The sequence below is a fragment of the Triturus cristatus genome, chromosome 3_1, assembly GCF_964204655.1.
Source record: "Triturus cristatus chromosome 3_1, aTriCri1.1, whole genome shotgun sequence".
Taxonomy (NCBI): Eukaryota; Metazoa; Chordata; class Amphibia; order Caudata; family Salamandridae; genus Triturus; species Triturus cristatus.
This window is the reverse complement of record NC_140583.1, coordinates 868,844,190-868,864,546: the sequence shown is the minus strand read 5'-3', so window position 1 is coordinate 868,864,546 and position 20,357 is coordinate 868,844,190. Positions and strand designations below refer to the sequence as shown.

The following is a 20,357-nucleotide window of genomic DNA, read 5'->3' as shown; positions in this document are numbered from 1 at the left end:
ACTGAAAAAGTAACTGCAGATGTCCTGAGCAGAATGTCTTTGCCTCTCAGGGAAATTGACCTGTATCCCTAGAATGCTTTTTGTGTTGCAGGGATTTTCATGGTGACTGAGGTCAACATTTTACAGAAGGATGAGTGGATAGAAGCATACGACAAAGATGATACCATAAGAAGTGTTAAAGAATAAGTTGTAAATGGATGGGGAAAATTTGTGAAAGCGTAGCTCTTAGGTGAAATTAAAGTGTATTGGGAAGTCTGAGATGAACTGAATGTTGATGACATTTTTGTATTGAGGGGCGACAAAATTATACCACCTGTTGTATTCAGAGACAAAATTGTTTCAATTTACTATAAAGTACATTCAGGTATAGCACGTACAAAACATAATGTGAAGGCATTATACTGGTGGCCTAGAGTAGATATAGAAACAGAAAGGTTCTCATGATCTCTTGGTAGCCCACATTCTAGCCTCATTTGTGCAGGGGATGTGTATCCCGTCAGGCCAAAAATCATTTGCAGTGCTCTCGCTATGGTGCCTTCTAAAATATCAGTGTCCCTCCCTCTCATCGCTTTACTCCCATAGGTGATGGATGGAATTAATTTTGCCTGGATCACCCTTGTTAGAAGGAGGAAGCTTGGGTAAGTGATCTTGTTTTTTAGATTCCTTAATGCTACCGCTGTCATTAATCCTCTCTTTTTTATGGCTTTGCATTGGGGCTTGAAGTTGCCCTTGTTGTTGATGATGACCCCCAAGTATTTGTATTCGCGTACGGTCTCCAGCTTGCTTGATGCCAAGTACCAGTTATTTGTTGTTTTTGTTTTGTGGATGTTGACACACATAACTTTGTTTTTTTCTTGGTTGATACTAAGCTTGTTTGTTTCTGAATATCGCGACGTGATGTCCAACAAACGCTGTAGGCCTACCGGGTTCCGGCTAATAAGCACCAGGTCATCCGCATAAAGAAGGTTGGATAGCTGGAAGTCCCCTATCTTGGGTGCGTGTGAATTGCTTTCATTCAACAAGACTGATAGCTCTGCCATAAAGAGATTAAAAAGTGTTGGTGCAAGCACTCAGCCTTGTTTTAACCCTGTGCTTTTGGGATCTTCCTTGATAGATATTCTCCTGCACCTAGTTTGACTTGCACCCAGGTGTCGCTATGCAAGAGAATTAGTTGGTTTAAAAGCAGCGGTGGAATGTTCAGCTTTTTTAATTTTTGCCACAAAAGGTTTCTATTAACATGATCCAAAGCAGAGCTGTAATGGACATAACACAGCTATAGTGGTTGTTTTGTTGCGAGTGCGGTATCTATCATTAAAGATAGAGCTAGAATATTGGTAGTCGTCCCCATATTTTTACAAAAGCCAGTTTGGTTGAGTGGAATTGCTGCAACTTCTGCCGCTCAAGATGTTAGTTCCTGAAGTAATAGGCCCGCAAAATACTTGGCCTCGTTGTCGAGTAAGGCTACTAGCCGGTAACTTCTTGGGTCGTTCCTGTTTCCAAAGCCAATAGGTCTCACGTATACAAGAGCTATTGGCAAAGTGGTTTTCCAATGTTGAGTGGAGTGGCATAGAGTGGAGTGGGGTGGTGTAGGGTGGAATGGGTTGGAGTGCATTGAGGTTGTGGGGTGGTTTGAACTGGAGTAGTTTGTGGTGGATTGGATTGGGGTAGAGTAGGTTGGATTGAATGGAGTGGGGTGGATTGGAGTGGGTGGGCTGGATTGGAGTGGAGTGGGATGGGGTGGATTGAAATGGGGTGTGGTGGATTGGAGTGGGGTGGATTAGATTGGATTAGAGTAGGGGGTTTGTAATGGGGAGAATTAGAGTCGAGGGTGGATTGTACTGAATTTGAGGGGGTGGATGGAATTGGAGTGGGGTGGATTGGATTGGAGTATGGTGGATTGGATTGGGGTGGATTGTAGTGAGGTGGGTTGGACTGGAGTGGTTTGGAGTGGGGTTGATTGGAGTGTGGTGTGCTGGATGGATTGCATTGAGTGGGATGGACTGAACTGGGGTGGGGTGGATTGGATTGGGGTAGGATAGATGGGTTGGAGTAGAGTGGGATAGATTGAACTGCAATGGGGTTAGGTGGATTGTAGTGGGGTGGACTGAATGGGGTGGATAAGATTGTAGTGGGGTGGATTGAAATGGGGTGGGCTGGATGGGATTGGGTTGGGTTGGGGTGGAGTGGAGTGGGGAGGATTAGATTGGAGTGGGGTGGATTGGGGTGGGCTGGACTAGAGTGGGGTGGAATGGAGTGGGGTGGAATGGAGTAGAGTGAATTAAAGTGGGGTGTGTTGGATTGGTGAGGGGTGGAAAGGGGTGGATTGGAGTGGAGTAGACTGGATTGCAGTGAGGTGGATTAGATTGGATTGAGGTGCATTGGATTGGATGGGGTGAGCTGGATTGGTGTGGGGTGGATTGGATTGAGGTGGATTGAATTGTGGTAGGGTGGATTAGAGTGGTGTGGGATGGGGTGGATTGGAGTGGGGTAGTGTGTGTTGGAGTGGGGTAGATTGGATTTGCCTGGATTGAGGTGAATTGGATTGGTGTGGGGTGGATTGTTTTGGAGTGGGGTGGATTGGAGTGGGGTGAATTGGATTGGGGTGAGGTGGATTGGGCTGGGGTGGGGTGGATAGTTTTGATATGGAGTGGGGCAGATTGGAGTGGGGCAGATTTGAGTTGGGCAAATTGTTTGGGATTGGAGTGGGGCAGATTGGAGTGAGGCAGATTGTTTTGTATTGGAGAGGTGCAGATTAGAATGGGGCAGATTGTTTTGGATTGGAGTGAGGCAGATTGTTTTGGATTGGAGTGGGGCAGTTTTGAGTGGGGCAGATTGTTTTAGATTGGAGTGGGGCACATTGTTTTGGATTGGAGAGGGGCAGATTAGAGGGGAGCAGATTGTTTTGGATGGGAGTTGGGCAGATTGTTTTGGATTAGGGTGGGGCAGGTTGTTTTGAATTGGAGTGGGGCGGATTTTGTTCGATTGGAGTGGGGTGGATTGGACTTGAGTGGAGTGGATTGGGTTGGGAGTGGGGTGGATTGGATTGGGTTGAGGTGGATTGGATTGGAGTGGGGTGCGTGGGAGAGAGTGGGTTAGGTGGATTGGATTAGAGTGGGGTGGATTGGATTGGAGTGAGGTGATTTGGGATGGAGTGGGTGGATTGGGACGAGGTGGACTGGATTGGAGTGGGGTGGATTGGGGTGGGCAGATGGTTTTGGATTGCAGTGGGGCAGATTGGAGTGGGACAGACTGTTTTGGATTGGTGTGGGGAAGACTAGAGTGGGGCAGACTTGGGATGGATTAGAGTGGGGGGGATTAGAGTGGGGCAGATTGAAGTGGGGCTTTTCCCCACCCACCCCTTTTTGCTATGGGAGCTTGTTTACGTGTCGGTACACAGGCTCCCATAGAATTCAACGGGAGTCCAAGCGAACCGAGACCGTAAGCATATGGATGCATCATACTTGCTCATTCGGACTCCCGAAGCATTTTTTGCTCGGAAAGCCCTCCGGATCCGAGCCGTACAGGGGGCGAGATAGTAATCGGGCCCTTTGTGTTGAAGCATGATTCAGAAATGACAAATAAGAGTGAAACAATGTTGCTCCGCAATGAGATAATCCTCTTCTTTTGAGAACAGCACCCACGAGCAAAAGCAAAAGAAAACATGAGTGCAAAGTGAAAAAAGAAGACTTGGCAAAATAAAAGAATTTAACTATAGAAAATAAATCTTTGCAATTTTGTTTGTCCTGCTTGGCACGTTTTAGCCAGTCACACACCTTCGGTTTGCAGGGCACTGAAAGTTAAACAGGACAAAATAGTACCTCAAACACGTCGAGAGCAGGAAATGGGCATTGATTAAGTTGAATAACTCAGTGCTTGGTTGCTACTCCACAGAGAGGAATGGAAATGATGTGAGACCTGCCTTGATGAATTACGATACTGTAAAGAAGAGTGCCATGAAAGCCAACAAATGGGAAGCAACGGGCAGACTCCAAGCTCTTTTCTGTATGCATGAGTGTCTCGCAAGCGAGACGTATGCGCTAGCTCATGCTTTTGCAGGCTCAACCCAAAAAAGGCAATAAAATAAGACACTACTACTATAAAATATGCCACATTATGCAACTTCATTTGTCTTTCTTGCTACATAATTGATTCAACCCCGACGCTTAATTTGGTTGTCCCCTGCCACAGAATTCCAGTGGCTCAGTATGCACATATTTGTGGTGATCGGTTTTGTTTGTATGTATCTTTTTTTTTTAAATATATGGAAAAGTGATAGCGCTCCATCATCCTATTTGTATTAATTACTTTCTTATTGAGGCACCTTGTGACTTCAGTTTGTCTGTTAAATGATGGAAGGGTTATCCTGACGTCCCTTTTGTGCAGTCTGATCTTCTGTAATTTAGCGGAGCCCCTGTGGGCCAGTCAATGTTTTTTGACCTGCTCGATCATTCTGAATACTAGCGGCCGGCCCATGAGGTTGTAGGCCCGTGCTTGTACCCTTTTTCTCTGCACAATAAAAACTTAAAAAAAAAAAAAAAAAAAGTGATGGAAGGGTCTGTGGTTGACAGACAGGCTGGAACTACTGCTTAGTCAGATTAATGAGGTTATTTTGTTCAGAGGTGCATAGGCTCTACTCAGGGTGGCCCTCTTACCCAGGTTTGTGAATGTTTGAAAGACACAGGACTGTAGCCCTCTCCACTACATAAACTAAGGAGAATTATCCAAACTACACTAAGATTTGTGTTTTTTTGAGCTGTTTATTTGTTACTTTTTTTAAATTGCAAATGATGTCTTGTTGCTCGACTCAAAGTATTTGAGTGCATGCATGTTCCGCTGACACATTTTTCTCTCAGTATCGTTGGATCAATTACAACCTTTTTGTTGGACAGATTATACCGTTGGGATGCACGAGGACTTCCATTTTCAAAGTCAGTTTCTTGCATGGTGATTACATCACACACTTCCTGAAGACTAGCACAGTTACAGAAGAGTTAATAAAAAGGAACACTGTTCCATACCGCACTCTAATAGGCCTGGGCAGTGAACTTCGCTCCGTTCGTGGAGTTTGCGGAGGTTTCTGCACGCTGCACTCTGCAGAGCTCGCGGAGTACAGAAAACTCTGCTTCGCAATGTGCAGCGGAGTTTTTTCCCTGCTCGCGAACGGTAAGTTCGTGAGCGCGAGCTGCCGCTCGGGTAGAATTTCTACCTGAGGGGCAGGAATACCAGCACAAACTGCAGTTCGCACTGCACTCCGCAACTCTCAGAACTTCGTGGAGTTTTTTTGTAACTTCGCAGAGTTCCACCTAGCAAAGCTCAGTGAACTACGCCCAGGCCTGCACTCTAACTCCTCTGACTGTAAATTTTAAGTTACTAACTGGGTTGAATCAAAATGTTCTTATCATTTGAGCACGCTCTTACGTGTTTCATGCCATCCGTGATATTGAGTTAGCACAGTTTGTGCCTAGAAACATAAATGGATTGCTTGCTGGGTTTGGTGGCTCAGTGGACTAATGATTCCTCTGATGGGACCTGGTTTTGATCTCATGATCACAGCTTTCAATACCATCTAGTCCACTCAGTTAACATTCTGAGCTTTATGTAAGGAGTACGCTTGAGTTAGACAAGAAGAGACATATGTTAATCAGTGCTGAGATGCTCTTCTGGGTCAACATGCTTGTGCAATTGGTTTTCGGTCATTCAGTACGCCTGGATGTTTTGTTTTTTGGATCCCCCGGTTTTGAACTTTTTACTGTGGGTGAGTTTCACTACATGTATCTCAACCATGGTAATCGCTTTGGCAAATAGACTTTGTATGTTTACCACCAGTGTTCTCCCCTTAAAATACGGTCGCTGTAACGCAGAAAGGATAAGGGGCACTTGACTGGTTACACATGACCACCTGTGCACACGTGTGTGAGCTGTCTATGGGAGACTACTGTAATGCGCGGTCCGATAACTGCACACTGGTAGACTTGTGCAGAGGGGGCTCTTCAGGATTAGATATTGACCTTGTGTAGGCTGTAGAAATGGGGTGGGGTCATGCAAAATGTGGAATGTTGTGGGGAGTTGTAGCTGGGAACCAAATCCAAGGTTGAACTTTGGTCTTTTTTGGGTTTGGTGGAGTTTTATTCTAAATTCGTAGAGAGAACTTTTCAGAGAAAATGCATGAGAAGCGTGGCTTGTGGAGAAACAAAAGCATTTTTGAATGGTCCAGTGTATGTCAGAGGTCATTTTTGGAGTCAAACAGGCAATTAGTAAAGCACCTACATTACAAGGTTTTGAGCCCACAGCAGAAAAATTTGTTACCATGGATGACAGTGGAAAATGTCTGGGGAGCGTACTCACCTAAAAGAGTGAACTTGGGAAAGAAATTGTAATAGATTTTGCTTCTCGGTCTCTTTTGCCCACAGAGGAGAAGTTCTCTGTAATAGAGAGAGAAACGTTAGCGTGTGTGTTGGCACTAGAACATTTTAGAAAATCCTTGTGGGGAAAGAAATTTGTAATTAGATTGGATCACAAACCATTGACTAAGCTTTTAACGACAGAAGGGTTGTCTAGAGCCTCTTCAAGATTTGCAATAACAAGACTTCTTATATGAAGTCCAATATGTACCTGGTACTGAAAAAGTAACTGCAGATGTCCTGAGCAGAATGTCTTTGCCTCTCAGGGAAATTGACCTGTGTCCCTAGAATGCTTTTTGTGTTGCAGGGATTTTCATGGTGACTGAGGTCAACATTTTACAGAAGGATGAGTGGATAGAAGCATACGACAAAGATGATACCATAAGAAGTGTTAAAGAATAAGTTGTAAATGGATGGGGAAAATTTGTGAAAGCGTAGCTCTTAGGTGAAATTAAAGTGTATTGGGAAGTCTGAGATGAACTGAATATTGATGACATTTTTGTATTGAGGGGCGACAAAATTATACCACCCGTTGTATTCAGAGACAAAAGTGTTTCAATTTACTATAAAGTACATTCAGGTATAGCACGTACAAAACATAATGTGAAGGCATTATACTGGTGGCCTAGAGTAGATATAGAAACAGAAAGGTTCTCATGATCCTATGTGGAGTGTGAGAGTGCTTACAAATCTCAGAAAACCTTGAACCCTCCTATGGGTTCCTTAGGGTGTCCCAACTTACCAGGCGCGTAGCTAGGGGGGGGCGGTGGGGGCGGACCGCCCCAGGCGGCACTATATTTAGGGCGGCGGCGGCCTTTTAATTTATTTAGGGACACAGTGTCACTAAATAAATTATAAAGTCCGCCGCGGCCGGGCAAGTAGCGCGCACTAACCTGTAGTGCTATGAGTGCGCCACCATGATGACCGTTAATCTCTCTGCCCGCGGCGCCGCCCATCCCAGCCTGCTCCAGGGCCGTCAATGTTGGAGAGCGCGCGCCAGCGCTACCAATGACGGCCCTGGGCTACATTTTTGCCCGGCCCTCGCGATGAGAACGCAGCGGTGACGCGTCACGCGCTTCACCACTACGCACTCTCGTGAGGACCTTGTGGCCTGGGGCAGTTTGCCTGCTGCGTGGATAATTCGTTTTAGTGCAGACTGCAGTAGTAGGTAAGAGAGTGTGTTTCTTTTCTTTTTCAAAATATGTGCAGGTCCAGCAGGACACGTACTTCGTGTGCGCTTCATTTAAACAGTTTTTAATCATTATCATGGCCGATGCAAGACAATAAAATATGCCCCAATAACGCTGGTGATTAATGATTCGCTTGAGAGCAATTATTTGTCTGTCAGTAGTTTTTACATGCAGATGAACTGTATTTTGTGTGGATGCTCAGTGGGTTGCTGCCTTTGCCACAGAGATCCTTGTGTTACTTGCAGTTCAGAAGGTTTCCTTAAGGATTGTGAAGGATTCCGTGTATAAAGTGAAATTGACCATAACTGAAATCTCGCTCGAGCCTACTCTTGGGTAGGATGCGTTGTTCCCTATAGTCCTTCTTTCAAGCAGTGATTACCTGGCTCAGCATGCCCTGGTATTAAAATACTTTTGTGTGTTACAGAGTAAACAAGGCAAGGGTTCAAACTTTACCGTGGCAATGACGTGGTGCCTGGGTCTATGCGCTCTGAACCTCGAACCCTGTCAATGAGGTTGCAGATGTACGTCATGTCATGTCTGTATTTTTCCTGCGGGGTTCCTACCAGTTCTAGGTTTAGTATAAAGCTCTGTGTCCAGCCACATTACTATTTTCAGGATGCCAGTGTGCAGTGTCACAAAGACCTGCTGTCATTGACCTGGTACTGGAAAAGCGGCCGGGATGCATGATCGGCTGAAGGCCATGAGAAAAGGAGGCGTCAGGTAATTATATGTTTTTGTAGGACGACCCTGCAAACACCTGCCTCAGATGGGATGGCTGCCTCTAGCCGCTTTCAGCATCTTGATGAGCAGCTTGTGTCTCGCATCACATTTCACATGAAAGACACAGTTGACCACTTTATCCTTATATGCCTGTTTGGCTAGGAATCTCCATTCTCTATCAGGGGGGGTGGGGGGGTGTACTGTTTATTTTATACTCCTTGTGAACAAAGAATGGATACCATCTCATGGAGCGAAAAGAGGGGGGCAACAAGTCATATAGTTGATACTGAAGTTTTTATCATTATCATGGCCGATGCAGGACAACAATAAGACAATAAAAGATGCCCCAATAACGCTGGTGATTAATGATTCGCTTGAGAGCAATTATTTGTCTGTTAGTAGTTTTTAAATGCAGATGAACTGTATTTTGTGTGGAAGCTCAGTGGGTTGCTGCCTTTGCCACAGAGATCCTTGTGTTACTTGCAGTTCAGAAGTTACAATCCTAACATAGGACAGTGACCAATGAACTGAGTCTGTCACCAAAGAGCTGCATACAAACGTGAATGGTATAGATTTGTTTTGTGATATAGTTAGAACTTCCTCAGTCTTTCATCATTCTAATGTTGCTAAAATGAGTATGTTTGGGCAGAGATACATTTTTTATCAGTAAAGCTGACCCCCATGGAATACTCTTTTAAATCCTAAGGTTGTGTTTCCCCAGACCAAACCCTCTAAAAATATACTGCCCACCAGTATGGATGACACGGACCTACTTTGAATACAGTGCAGCAAAGGCTACCGGTAATGCTATTAGGTTTTTGCAGCAAGCAGGAGTGTGTGCAGTTGAAATAGCATACACATAAAGCAACACTTGGAGTGTTTTGCTGCGAATAATCTTTTATTGGGGAGGTTTTTAGAGACCTTTCATAACAAATCACACTTTTGCTTCCCTCCTCGGCATGTTTAATTCCATTTTGCTAACATTACAACGAAATCATTGTATCTGTAGCAATGAAACAAGATGAAAGAGGGTGTGGATGAATTGAAATGTTAACGCTTTGCAGAGACAAGAAAAGACAAACAGGGGCATATTTATCAAGGTTTTGGGTCGTCACAAGGGCACAAAACGGCGTCACAAAACCTAAATGAGATTTATCTAGTCCCGCAAGGCCACCTTGGTTTGAGGAATCTAGAGTAACACAAGGCAGCGCAATCGCTGCCTTGCGTTAATCTGCAGCAGGGAGGCATGCCTCAGGTGGAGAGTAGGTGTTCCAGCACATTTAACCATGGATTCTGACACATTCCCAGATTCACCAACATTAGTAGACCTGGGAATGTATCAGAATTGTACGCCTCCCCACCAGAGGCACAACGGGGAGAAATATCTTTATTTATGGTTGTTGTGTCCTCTTTCTACGTATGCAGCAGATTCCTACACCTTGTAATCCTCATTGGTTTATGTGACATTCCCTGTAGACTGATTTACATACTTGTATCATTCATTGTCTCTGTATAATGTGTTCGTGGTGTAAAGTGCAGACACACTACACTGATATGAGTAGCGCTAAACAACAAATGCATATGAGAGAGGGGCTACGGAGCGATGAGGGGCACAGGTGGAGGGTGGCAGTGAGGTAATCTGAGGAGGAGGTAGTTGGAGGGGCTGTGCAGCGATGAGGGGCACTAGTGGAGGGTGACTGCAGGGCTCGAGTCGGGGTACCAGGCGGGTGGATGGCGTCCCCTCACTTATTTTCACGGGAGCTCGATTACTGGAGCCACACATTTACTCTTTGGCCTCTCTGGGGCGAGATCGGAGCTCATTCATAACGCTGCTCACGCGCTGGCTTCTCTGATGCAATGGCATCTAAGGGGTGAGCGAGGGGAGGCAATGAGTCTGATGGTGCAAGCCACCTTTCGTGACATCACTTGCTGTTGTGACGTCAGCGTCCCCCCACTTCTTTTTTTAGGACTTGTGCCCTGGGTGACAGTGAGGGAATCCGAGGAAGAGGTCATGGTGTGGAGGGGGAGCTAGGGTGAGATGAGGAGCACTGGTGGAGGGTGGTAGTGAGGGAGTCTGAGGAGGAGGTCATGAGGGGGAGAGGCTACAGAGAGATAAGGGGCACTGGTGGATGGTGGCAGTGAGGGAGTCCAAGGAGGAGGTCATGAGGGGGAGGGGCTATGGGGAGAAGAGGGGCACTTGTGGCGTGAGGCAGTGAGGGAATCTGAGGAGGAGATCACTAGGGGGGCCATGGAGGGATGAGGGGCACTGTTGGAAGGTGGTAGTATAGGTATTTATGGAGAAAGAGGTTATTAGTGTGGTGCCAAAAAAGACTTTCGCATCAGCGCTAAAGCCGGCCCTGTTATGGCCTTTCTGTTTTTGTTTATTTAATTAGCAGTCGGGTCATAAGGGCTACTGTGGAACATACTTTAAAGTGCATGCTAATTATATTTACTGCTATATTCAATGTTTTAAGTTTGAAGGTGATTTTACTAATGTTTTTACCGGGAAAAAGCAAAGTGGAGCCCGATGGGGCCTGATATGGGGCTGGGGGCCCAAGGTCAGCTGTGAGATAAGGTGCACTGGAGAGAGGAGTAGTGGATAATCAAGCCTGTAAGGGAGAGCGTTGCCGAGTCCGGGGTCAGGTGGAGGTAGTAATGAAGAGGGATCCTCCATGAAGGCTCGAACAGATGGAGCCTAGTATCACTTGCCTGATACTCCCACATCAGAAACCTCCTCTTCCCATCAAAGGAACATTACATGGAAAGAGATAATATTTAGAAAGAGATTTGGAAAAGAGTGAGTTTTACTGGTCCTATTTTTCTGGTTTCTTCTGAATATTCAAGGAGTGCCGCAGCGCCGGAACAGTTTGTCCCGGGTCTTGGATAGAGTTGAACAAGTTCCCATGGCCCCCACAACTGTGTTTAAGGATTGTGATCATAATGTGTCGCCCCTCCCTGTATTTTAGCTTTGGGCCCCCAGGCAGGCTGTGCACCATGTGTGTGCTGAGGCTGCTGTGAAGAAGAGATGCACTATTACAAGCTGGTTTTGGGTACCAAGAGCACATGTCTTTTCATTCCCAGGGAGTTGGTTGCTGCTGCTTCGAAGTAATGACAGGGAGCGACCCCTGGTTGTTGCCTTTGGGCCACCAGAGTTGGCTTTGTATCCGGTCTGTGTTGGCAAGGTGGAGCTGACTGACCTCTTTGTGCTGCGTTTAGTTTTAAGGGCACACAGTGAGTCATTCCCTGTGAATAATTAATTTGCTGTTTTTGAAAGATAAAGAATCACAGGCTTCGACACTGTTAAGTTGGTTTTGGGTCCACAGAGCACATCACGTTTGTGCAGGTCCCCACTGCTTTAATGGGGGGGGACCATGATGAATGGTCATTTAATGTCAGCTGTAGATGAAGGTTACATGAACAGTGTCATGAATGTGCATGTTTGCATTGTGTTGAGGGGATTACCAGGTAATTGTTCACGCAGCTCTCTGATGGATGTCACATGCAGTTTTTCTGAGTCCCCAGATAGATCATGCAGTCTGTGTGTTCTCTTTTGTACTGCCAGTCACCGGTGTTTTCAACTGTGTAGACTTGGACCGTGTCATGTATGTGCATGTAACTTGCATGATCAAGGTAACTATTAGCGGCTATACTACGTGTCTCTCGGACCTCTTTGAAGTGCATGCCCCCCGCCCCCCCCCGGGGGGGGGGGCGGCAATCTGAGGGATAGCCCCGGGCGCCACAAGCTCTAGCTACGCCACTGCAACTTACCATGGGAGGAAGTGACATTGATATCATGAGACCTATTACATGGAGTAATGGGTCCTGTAAGTACGTTTTGTGTGGTATTATTGGATTTGTTTTGATGGTGGTTGGAGTTGGAAGTGGTTGACAAAGTAGACATTGGCACCGTGATTACATTCTTGGAAAAAGTGTTTTTGGAGAAAGAGTGCTCCAGTGTCCATTTTAACCAACAATGGTGTGTACAATTCAGATCTGAAGAAATGAAGAACTTTGTTAAATGTTCAGGCATTGAGCACAGATTCACAACATTATATCGTCCTCGGGGAAATGGTGTTGTGAAGAGAGCGAACATATTGATTAAGGGAATTTTGCAATTAACTAATTTGTGAAAGAAAATTGGGGCTGCAGAATTGTGAAAAATGGTGTGTACCAATACGGTGATTCCCCATGATTCAGTGGGGGAGAATCTGTTTGGATTGATGAGAGGATGCTTACTGCATTCCATAGCAAATCCTGGTTGGATGAAGCGACGAAAATATAGCTTGGGATGTGGAGGAAGTGAGAAAATGCATTCTAGCATCTCAGGAGAAGAGTAAGTCATAATTTGATTCCAAACATGGAGTATGTGAGGTGACTATGACGGTGGGCCAATGGGCCAGAGTTAAGTCAGTTAGGAAGGTTGCTCAAGGAAGAAGTTGAGTGCTCCTAAACAAATTGTGAGAGTAATGAACAATACTGTGGAAGTGAATGATGGCAGTATTTATCATATGAGTCGTCTAGCATTACCAACCTATGACGTTGGTAATTTGAAGGACACGAAGAACAGGACTGAGAATGGATTTGTATACAAGTTTTGATGGTTGTGTACCATGCTTGTTGTGGCACGAGAAGAGAACAGAATTGAAGAAGAACATTATAATGAGTATGAGAACTGAAATGTTCAAATAAAAGAGGATGAAAGTCATAGAAGTCAGAGAACTACATCTGAGGAAAATAGTCAATTAAGGAGTGCAGAGAAGGGTGATGTTAGAACAAGCACTTGTGGTAGAAGTATCAAGAAACCTAAGAATTTACATGATTTTGATAGTAGTATGTAAATGTATCAACGTTTTAGTTGCTGAATATTATTATTCTTTGTTAGTTTTTTAAATATTTTTTTTGTTTTATTAAAGGGAAGCGATGTGTAGCAATGGGGTTGTGTGTCATGCAGATTGTAGATGTGTTTCTTGCAGAATGTGGATTGTAGAATTTTAGGTATGTTCTTCATACTTAAGGTGAAGGGTTGGAATGTTGTGGAGAGTTTGAGCTGGGAAGCTACTTGTGTGGACATGTATTACCTGCGTCCTACAAAGTTGTTCAAATAAAGGATTCTTACAACCTACCTTACCTGGTGGTACATCTTCACTACATAGGCCTTATAATGTTTGTGTACACTAATTGGGAAAACCAGTGTGATTTACTGTTTTGTTTGTAGTGACACTTTATTATACATATAGGGAGAAAACTGCCATAGAGTGCAGTTTTGCTTCCCCTTGGCCTACAGAGACCAGTAACATATCAAATCGGGGTGTAACCTGTGCGAGAAAATCAATTTTGCAAACTCCAAAAAGACATCTGTACAATTTATGGGCCTTACAGAATCATATTTCTCTGGCTCAGCTCAAGATCAAAGACCACGCCTTTTATCAACCCGCTGTGCCAGGATAATTATATTTCTCTCCAGCATCAGGAACAAAGGCATCCTCACACAAAGGGAGCAATTAACAGTGCTTCACTCAGCTGCTGAAGAGGAAAGGGGTAGGGTGGAAGGATCTGCATAAATCAGTCAGCTGTCACCTTGTACCAGGGATGGGCCTGCCCAAGCCCACTGAACAAAGGAGGGAGCCCCAACCTCTGGAGCCAACATAGGAGGGGGCCCTGGCAGTGATGTCAGTGAGGTGCAGAGCTGAGGCCCCCATAGGAGATGTGACTGGTGACTCCTGAATGATGCAATTTTCACTGTCCCAGCATACTGTGCAGGAGGGTTGGGACAGGGGTAAAGAGGTGGCATGGCACCCTAGGATTGGGCAGGGGTTCCTGGCTTCTGGAACCTTCCACTCCCATTTAAAAAATCTTGCACAAGGGTGGGACTCTCTCTTGCTTGGAGAATTTCTCTGCACTTTCCTGCTAGACCATGGGGCCGTTATGGACAACTGGAAAGAAGAACCCCCTGATACCCACAAAAGACTACGGACTCTGCTGCAGTTGACCCCAGGACCTGTGGGTTTTCCCAAGGGCCAGTGAGGCAGGTCCCCTTACTCCCCTGAGAACCAGTTGGGGCAAATCCAGGGAGATCTGCAACAAGAGACAAATACTTGGAGGGAGGCTGGTGAATGGAGCCAGGAGAACCAGCTCTTTGAGGAATATACTGCTTTGGAGGTTAGGAAGTCTGCTGAAGCTGCCCCTGGTGACAATCAATTGTTGTTTTTGGATTTGTCACCTCGAGTGGGACGGGTATGCTCAGACGTGAGTCCCGTGCTCTCCATGCCACTGGAATCAAGCTATCCTGGCTGAAGAGGGGTGAAACCCCGAAACCGGTCCTAGGATGCTTGGTTCCAGTCCAGGGAGGACCTGGCTTGGCAGTTCGGGCTGGACTGTCCCCATGAGGCACAGGGTCAAGACTGATTTGCATATGGCTGGGTTCAAACTGGAATGGCATGGTGAGCAAAAAAACGATGGATTTAGGCCCAGATCTCTGTACTGGGGTGAATGTATGACATTGTTCTGCATTCTGTCCATCAATTGTTGTTTTTGCATTTGTCACCTCGAGTGGGACGGGTATGCACAGACGTGAGTCCTGTGCTCTCCATGCCACTGGAATCAAGCTATCCTGGCTGAAGAGGGGTGAAACCCCGAAACCGGTCCTAGGATACTTGGTTCCAGTCCAGGGAGGACCTGGCTTGGCAGTTCGGGCTGGACTGTTCCCATGAGGCACAGGGTCAAGACTGATTTGCATATGGCTGGGTTCAAACTGGAATGGCATGTTGAGCAAAAAAACGATGGATTTAGGCCCAGATCTCTGTACTGAAGTGAATGTATGACATTGTTCTGCATTCTGTCCATCAATTGTTGTTTTTGCATTTGTCACCTCGAGTGGGACGGGTATGCTCAGACGTGAGTCCCGTGCTCTCCATGTCACTGGAATCAAGATATCCTGGCTGAAGAGGGGTGAAACCCCGAAACCGGTCCTAGGATGCTTGGTTCCAGTCCAGGGAGGACCTGGCTTGGCAGTTCGGGCTGGACTGTTCCCATGAGGCACAGGGTCAAGACTGATTTGCATATGGCTGGGTTCAAACTGGAATGGCATGGTGAGCAAAAAAACGATGGATTTAGGCCCAGATCTCTGTACTGGGGTGAATGTATAACATTGTTCTGCATTCTGTCCATCAATTGTTGTTTTTGCATTTGTCACCTCGAGTGGGACGGGTATGCTCAGACGTGAGTCCCGTGCTCTCCATGCCACTGGAATCAAGCTATCCTGGCTGAAGAGGGGTGAAACCCCGAAACCGGTCCTAGGATACTTGGTTCCAGTCCAGGGAGGACCTGGCTTGGCAGTTCGGGCTGGACTGTTCCCATGAGGCACAGGGTCAAGACTGATTTGCATATGGCTGGGTTCAAACTGGAATGGCATGTTGAGCAAAAAACCGATGGATTTAGGCCCAGATCTCTGTACTGGGGTGAATGTATGACATTGTTCTGCATTCTGTCCATCAATTGTTGTTTTTGCATTTGTCACCTCGAGTGGGACGGGTATGCTCAGACGTGAGTCCCGTGCTCTCCATGCCACTGGAATCAAGCTATCCTGGCTGAAGAGGGGTGAAACCCCGAAACCGGTCCTAGGATGCTTGGTTCCAGTCCAGGGAGGACCTGGCTTGGCAGTTCTGGCTGGACTGTTCCCATGAGGCACAGGGTCAAGACTGATTTGCATATGGCTGGCTTCAAACTGGAATGGCATGGTGAGCAAAAAAACGATGGATTTAGGCCCAGATCTCTGTACTGGGGTGAATGTATGACATTGTTCTGCATTCTGTCCATCAATTGTTGTTTTTGCATTTGTCACCTCGAGTGGGAGGGGCATGCTCAGATGTGAGTCCCGTGCTCTCCATGCCACTGGAATCAAGCTATCCTGGCTGAAGAGGGGTGAAACCCCGAAACCGGTCCTAGGATGCTTGGTTCCAGTCCAGGGAGGACCTGGCTTGGCAGTTCGGGCTGGACTGTTCCCATGAGGCACAGGGTCAAGACTGATTTGCATATGGCTGGGTTCAAACTGGAATGGCATGGTGAGCAAAAAAACAATGGATTTAGGCCCAGATCTCTGTACTGGGGTGAATGTATGACATTGTTCTGCATTCTGTCCATCAATTGTTGTTTTTGCATTTGTCACCTAGAGTGGGACGGGTATGCTCAGACGTGAGTCCCGTGCTCTCCATGCCACTGAAATCAAGCTATCCTGGCTGAAGAGGGGTGAAACCCCGAAACCGGTCCTAGGATGCTTGTTTCCAGTCCAGGGAGGGCCTGGCTTGGCAGTTCGGGCTGGACTGTTCCCATGAGGCACAGGGTCAAGACTGATTTGCATATGGCTGGGTTCAAACTGGAATGGCATGGTGAGCAAAAAAACGATGGATTTAGGCCCAGATCTCTGTACTGGGGTGAATGTATGACATTGTTCTGCATTCTGTCCATCAATTGTTGTTTTTGCATTTGTCACCTCGAGTGGGACGGGTATGCTCAGACGTGAGTCCCGTGCTCTCCATGCCACTGGAATCAAGCTATCCTGGCTGAAGAGGGGTGAAACCCCGAAACCGGTCCTAGGATGCTTGGTTCCAGTCCAGGGAGGACCTGGCTTGGCAGTTCGGGCTGGACTGTTCCCATGAGGCACAGGGTCAAGACTGATTTGCATATGGCTGGGTTCAAACTGGAATGGCATGGTGAGCAAAAAAACTATGGATTTAGGCCCAGATCTCTGTACTGGGGTGAATGTATGACATTGTTCTGCATTCTGTCCATCAATTGTTGTTTTTGCATTTGTCACCTCGAGTGGGACGGGTATGCTCAGACGTGAGTCCCGTGCTCTCCATGCCACTGGAATCAAGCTATCCTGGCTGAAGAGGAGTGAAACCCCGAAACCGGTCCTAGGATGCTTGGTTCCAGTCCAGGGAGGACCTGGCTTGGCAGTTCGGGCTGGACTGTTCCCATGAGGCACAGGGTCAAGACTGATTTGCATATGGCTGGGTTCAAACTGGAATGGCATGGTGAGCAAAAAAACGATGGATTTAGGCCCAGATCTCTGTACTGGGGTGAATGTATGACTTTGTTCTGCATTCTGTACATCAATTGTTGTTTTTGGTTTCGACTAGAGCTCCCTGCCAGGAGTAAAATCAGCCAAGGATCATCAAAATCAAACCGACAGGGCCCAAGCTATGAAATTTTAAAATTTTGTGAACTTTGACCTTTTGTCGTCACTAAGCGTGTAGGGCTCTGCTCCTGTTTCACCTTTTACCCCTGGGGTGGCCCGGGGGTCGGGCAGGATTTAATTCCCCAGGGAGGGGAGTGCGTGGACCCCCTTCCCCGGATTCTCTACTGGCCTGGGGACCCCATCTCCTGGGCCGTTTATATTACAACGGTGACTGGGATCCCCTCCCTGGCCCCCAGAACCAAGCAAGATAGGGGGAGAGCCGTCATGCTCCACCCAATTATTGTTGCCTTGCCCCCCCGTGCCTGTGACTGGGGGGAACAGGGCGACCACCTCAGAAGGTTGCATCCTTTCTGCAGGAGTGGCAGGGAGATGGAAGCTGCTGGTTCCTGCGGCCACATGGTGAAATGCGGGCCAGCCAGGGGTGGGCTCTCTGGCTGTCCCCAACAAAGGAGGCATGCAGGGGTGGTCATTTGGGACTGGGCACTTCCCTAAATAAAAAAGTCGCACGCCAGAGAAAAAAGTACCGGGTCTCCCTGGCACAGCGGGAGAGTTACTCATCTCGCATACACTGCTCCAGGCAGGAGTCCCCCAGAATGCGCTGAGGGCTTTTTGATTGGCACACTTTTTCTCCTTGTGGTGGCCACAGGATGGCAGAGGTTCCATCAATGTGATAAAAGAAGCACAGGGCTACATAAACGCAGCAGCTCCCCCTTAAGAGTTTTATTTATAATGTCATGATCCTATGTCTGCAGGGGTTAGGAATACAGGGCCCCTCCAGGGTTTTCCAATGTTTGAAAGCACTCCCAAGGATGGAGTTTTTGCTCTACAGCTGGAAGTGCTGTGCTCTAAGGCTTACTTTATGGTTGCATTTATTGTGGCTTAACGTTGTTGTAAGATAATATATGTTGTACAGCGCTCTCATGTATCTAAGTCTACAGCTGCATGAAATGTAATCAAAATGTGATGCCCTCTAGGGCCTGCTCTTATGATTGCCTTTTCGTAATTGGAAAGTTTATTAATAAATACACAGATATCTTTTGCTCATTTTAAATGCTTTGTTGAGATAATAATGTTGACAATGATTATTGATCACAGTGAATATGCTTTACGTACAAAGTGATGTAATTAACATGTGGTTTGTTGATCTTGAATCTTTGACCAAGCCAGTAGACTTGCTTTATATGTCTGCAATACCCCTTTAGGAGGTCAAAGGTTATTATGTAATGTCACCTATGGTATTTTCCATCTGTCTCTGTACATATTTGTACATTACTGCTTAGTAGTTAGTAGTGTCTGTATAGTAAATGTACTTTTCCTTTTGCTAAAGAAAAAAACACTGACTGGACTATCATTTATTGAGTGTTAATATTGCATGCCAGCGTACAGTGATCACTATCTCACACCACCTCCCCTGAGTAGGCCTTGGACTGCTCTGCTTAACTATTCTGAGAAAGTCAAGCGCTACAATGGGGTGCTTGGTTCCCAGTAAGGAGAATTGTGGACCTGTTACCTGTGCAGGCCACACAACTAATAAGCAATTTCCCACAATGCTCTTTACAAATACAGGTGTTGCCTAGGTTCTTGCATGAAGTCAAATCAGTAACATTTATATTAAAGCAAGTATCTATTACTAAGGGCCATGTACTGTGTTTACTTTGTACCTGAAAAAAAATGTTCAATTTACATGATAATCAGAGTATTGACTTCTGAATTTTATCTGTTTTAGGACACAATTATACGTCAGCTGCAGACCCGCTTTAGTGACCTACAAATGTATACCTATGTTGGAGATATTCTAATTGCCTTAAACCCCTTTCAAAATCTCAGTATATACTCCCCACAGGTAAGAACTCCTTTCAAGTATTCACAATGAAGTTGTGGGTAAGCCCTACTCTATAAGTATTTGTGTGTTATTCATCTTTATCTCTAACTTTTAGAGTGTGCTCTATCAGCTTGGGTTAGTGATCAAGACCTGATGAATTGAACTTACATGGCTATACGTTCCTGTGTGAAAAAAGGATGCAGCATGGCGTTTCCACTCAAATTGTCATTAGCGTTTCACTGCGATTCTTGGTCATGGCCGATGGATGGGTTTTAGACCTTTATGCAATGTCAGAGTGACCTAATAGAATTGTTGCAATGCTCTTTCCTTTAATATGCAGATAATAACCATCTATATCTGGGTGTTGTGGCACATAGCACCCTCAAAAATAATATATTGCAGTGCGTAGATATGTTACTGTTGGGTCCTGGAGAGCCCCTTGAAACACAGCAAAACAGGGGTATTGATCATCTGTCCAAGGCTTCACATTGGCCATATGGTTTCATCTTCTTCCCTTACCTGACTATTTGCTTACTTGGAGTTTGAAAGTGGAGTCTTGGCTCAGTAACATAACCTCCTAATCACACTGTGGCTTCTTGACCACGCCTTGTTGCTAGATACCATTCACAGTTTGGGTCCTGATAGCTTCCCTTGTGGGACCAGGGCCAGACACACCAGTTATCTAATCAGTCATTTAGCTGAGAGCTGGGGCCACTGGAGAATGTTTTTGAAGGCCTAAGGCCACCTATATCGTATTTTCTAGCTCCCTAATCTTTATTGCAGCAGGCACAGTCGGAAAAGAAGCAGAGCGAGAGAGAGAGGGAGAGAGAGAGAAAGAGAGAGTAGAGTCAAAGAGGGAAAGAAGTGAAGGAAATAATTGAAGGAAAAAGAGAGAGAGGGTGACAAGAAATCAGTGAGAGTGGGGGAAGAGAGAAGCTAAGTATTCTCAATATCAGTAGAAGCTTAGACTCTGCTCAACTGCTACTGTGTTGGAGTTCTCCAAACAGCCTGCAAATGGATAGGCAGCA

General features: G+C 46.0%; 1 protein-coding gene across 4 annotated transcripts in view; it reads left to right on the top strand.

Moving 5' to 3' along the window:
- The window catches only part of MYO3B (myosin IIIB), a 2,253,613-nt gene that overhangs the window by 1,137,453 nt on the left and 1,095,803 nt on the right, over positions 1-20,357 (top strand). For all 4 annotated transcript variants that reach the window (XM_085645333.1, XM_085645331.1, XM_085645332.1 and 1 more), the window contains one exon: positions 19,234-19,350. In XM_085645333.1, the coding sequence (XP_085501459.1) occupies positions 19,234-19,350 (117 nt within the window). The remainder of the gene's footprint in view (positions 1-19,233; positions 19,351-20,357) is intronic.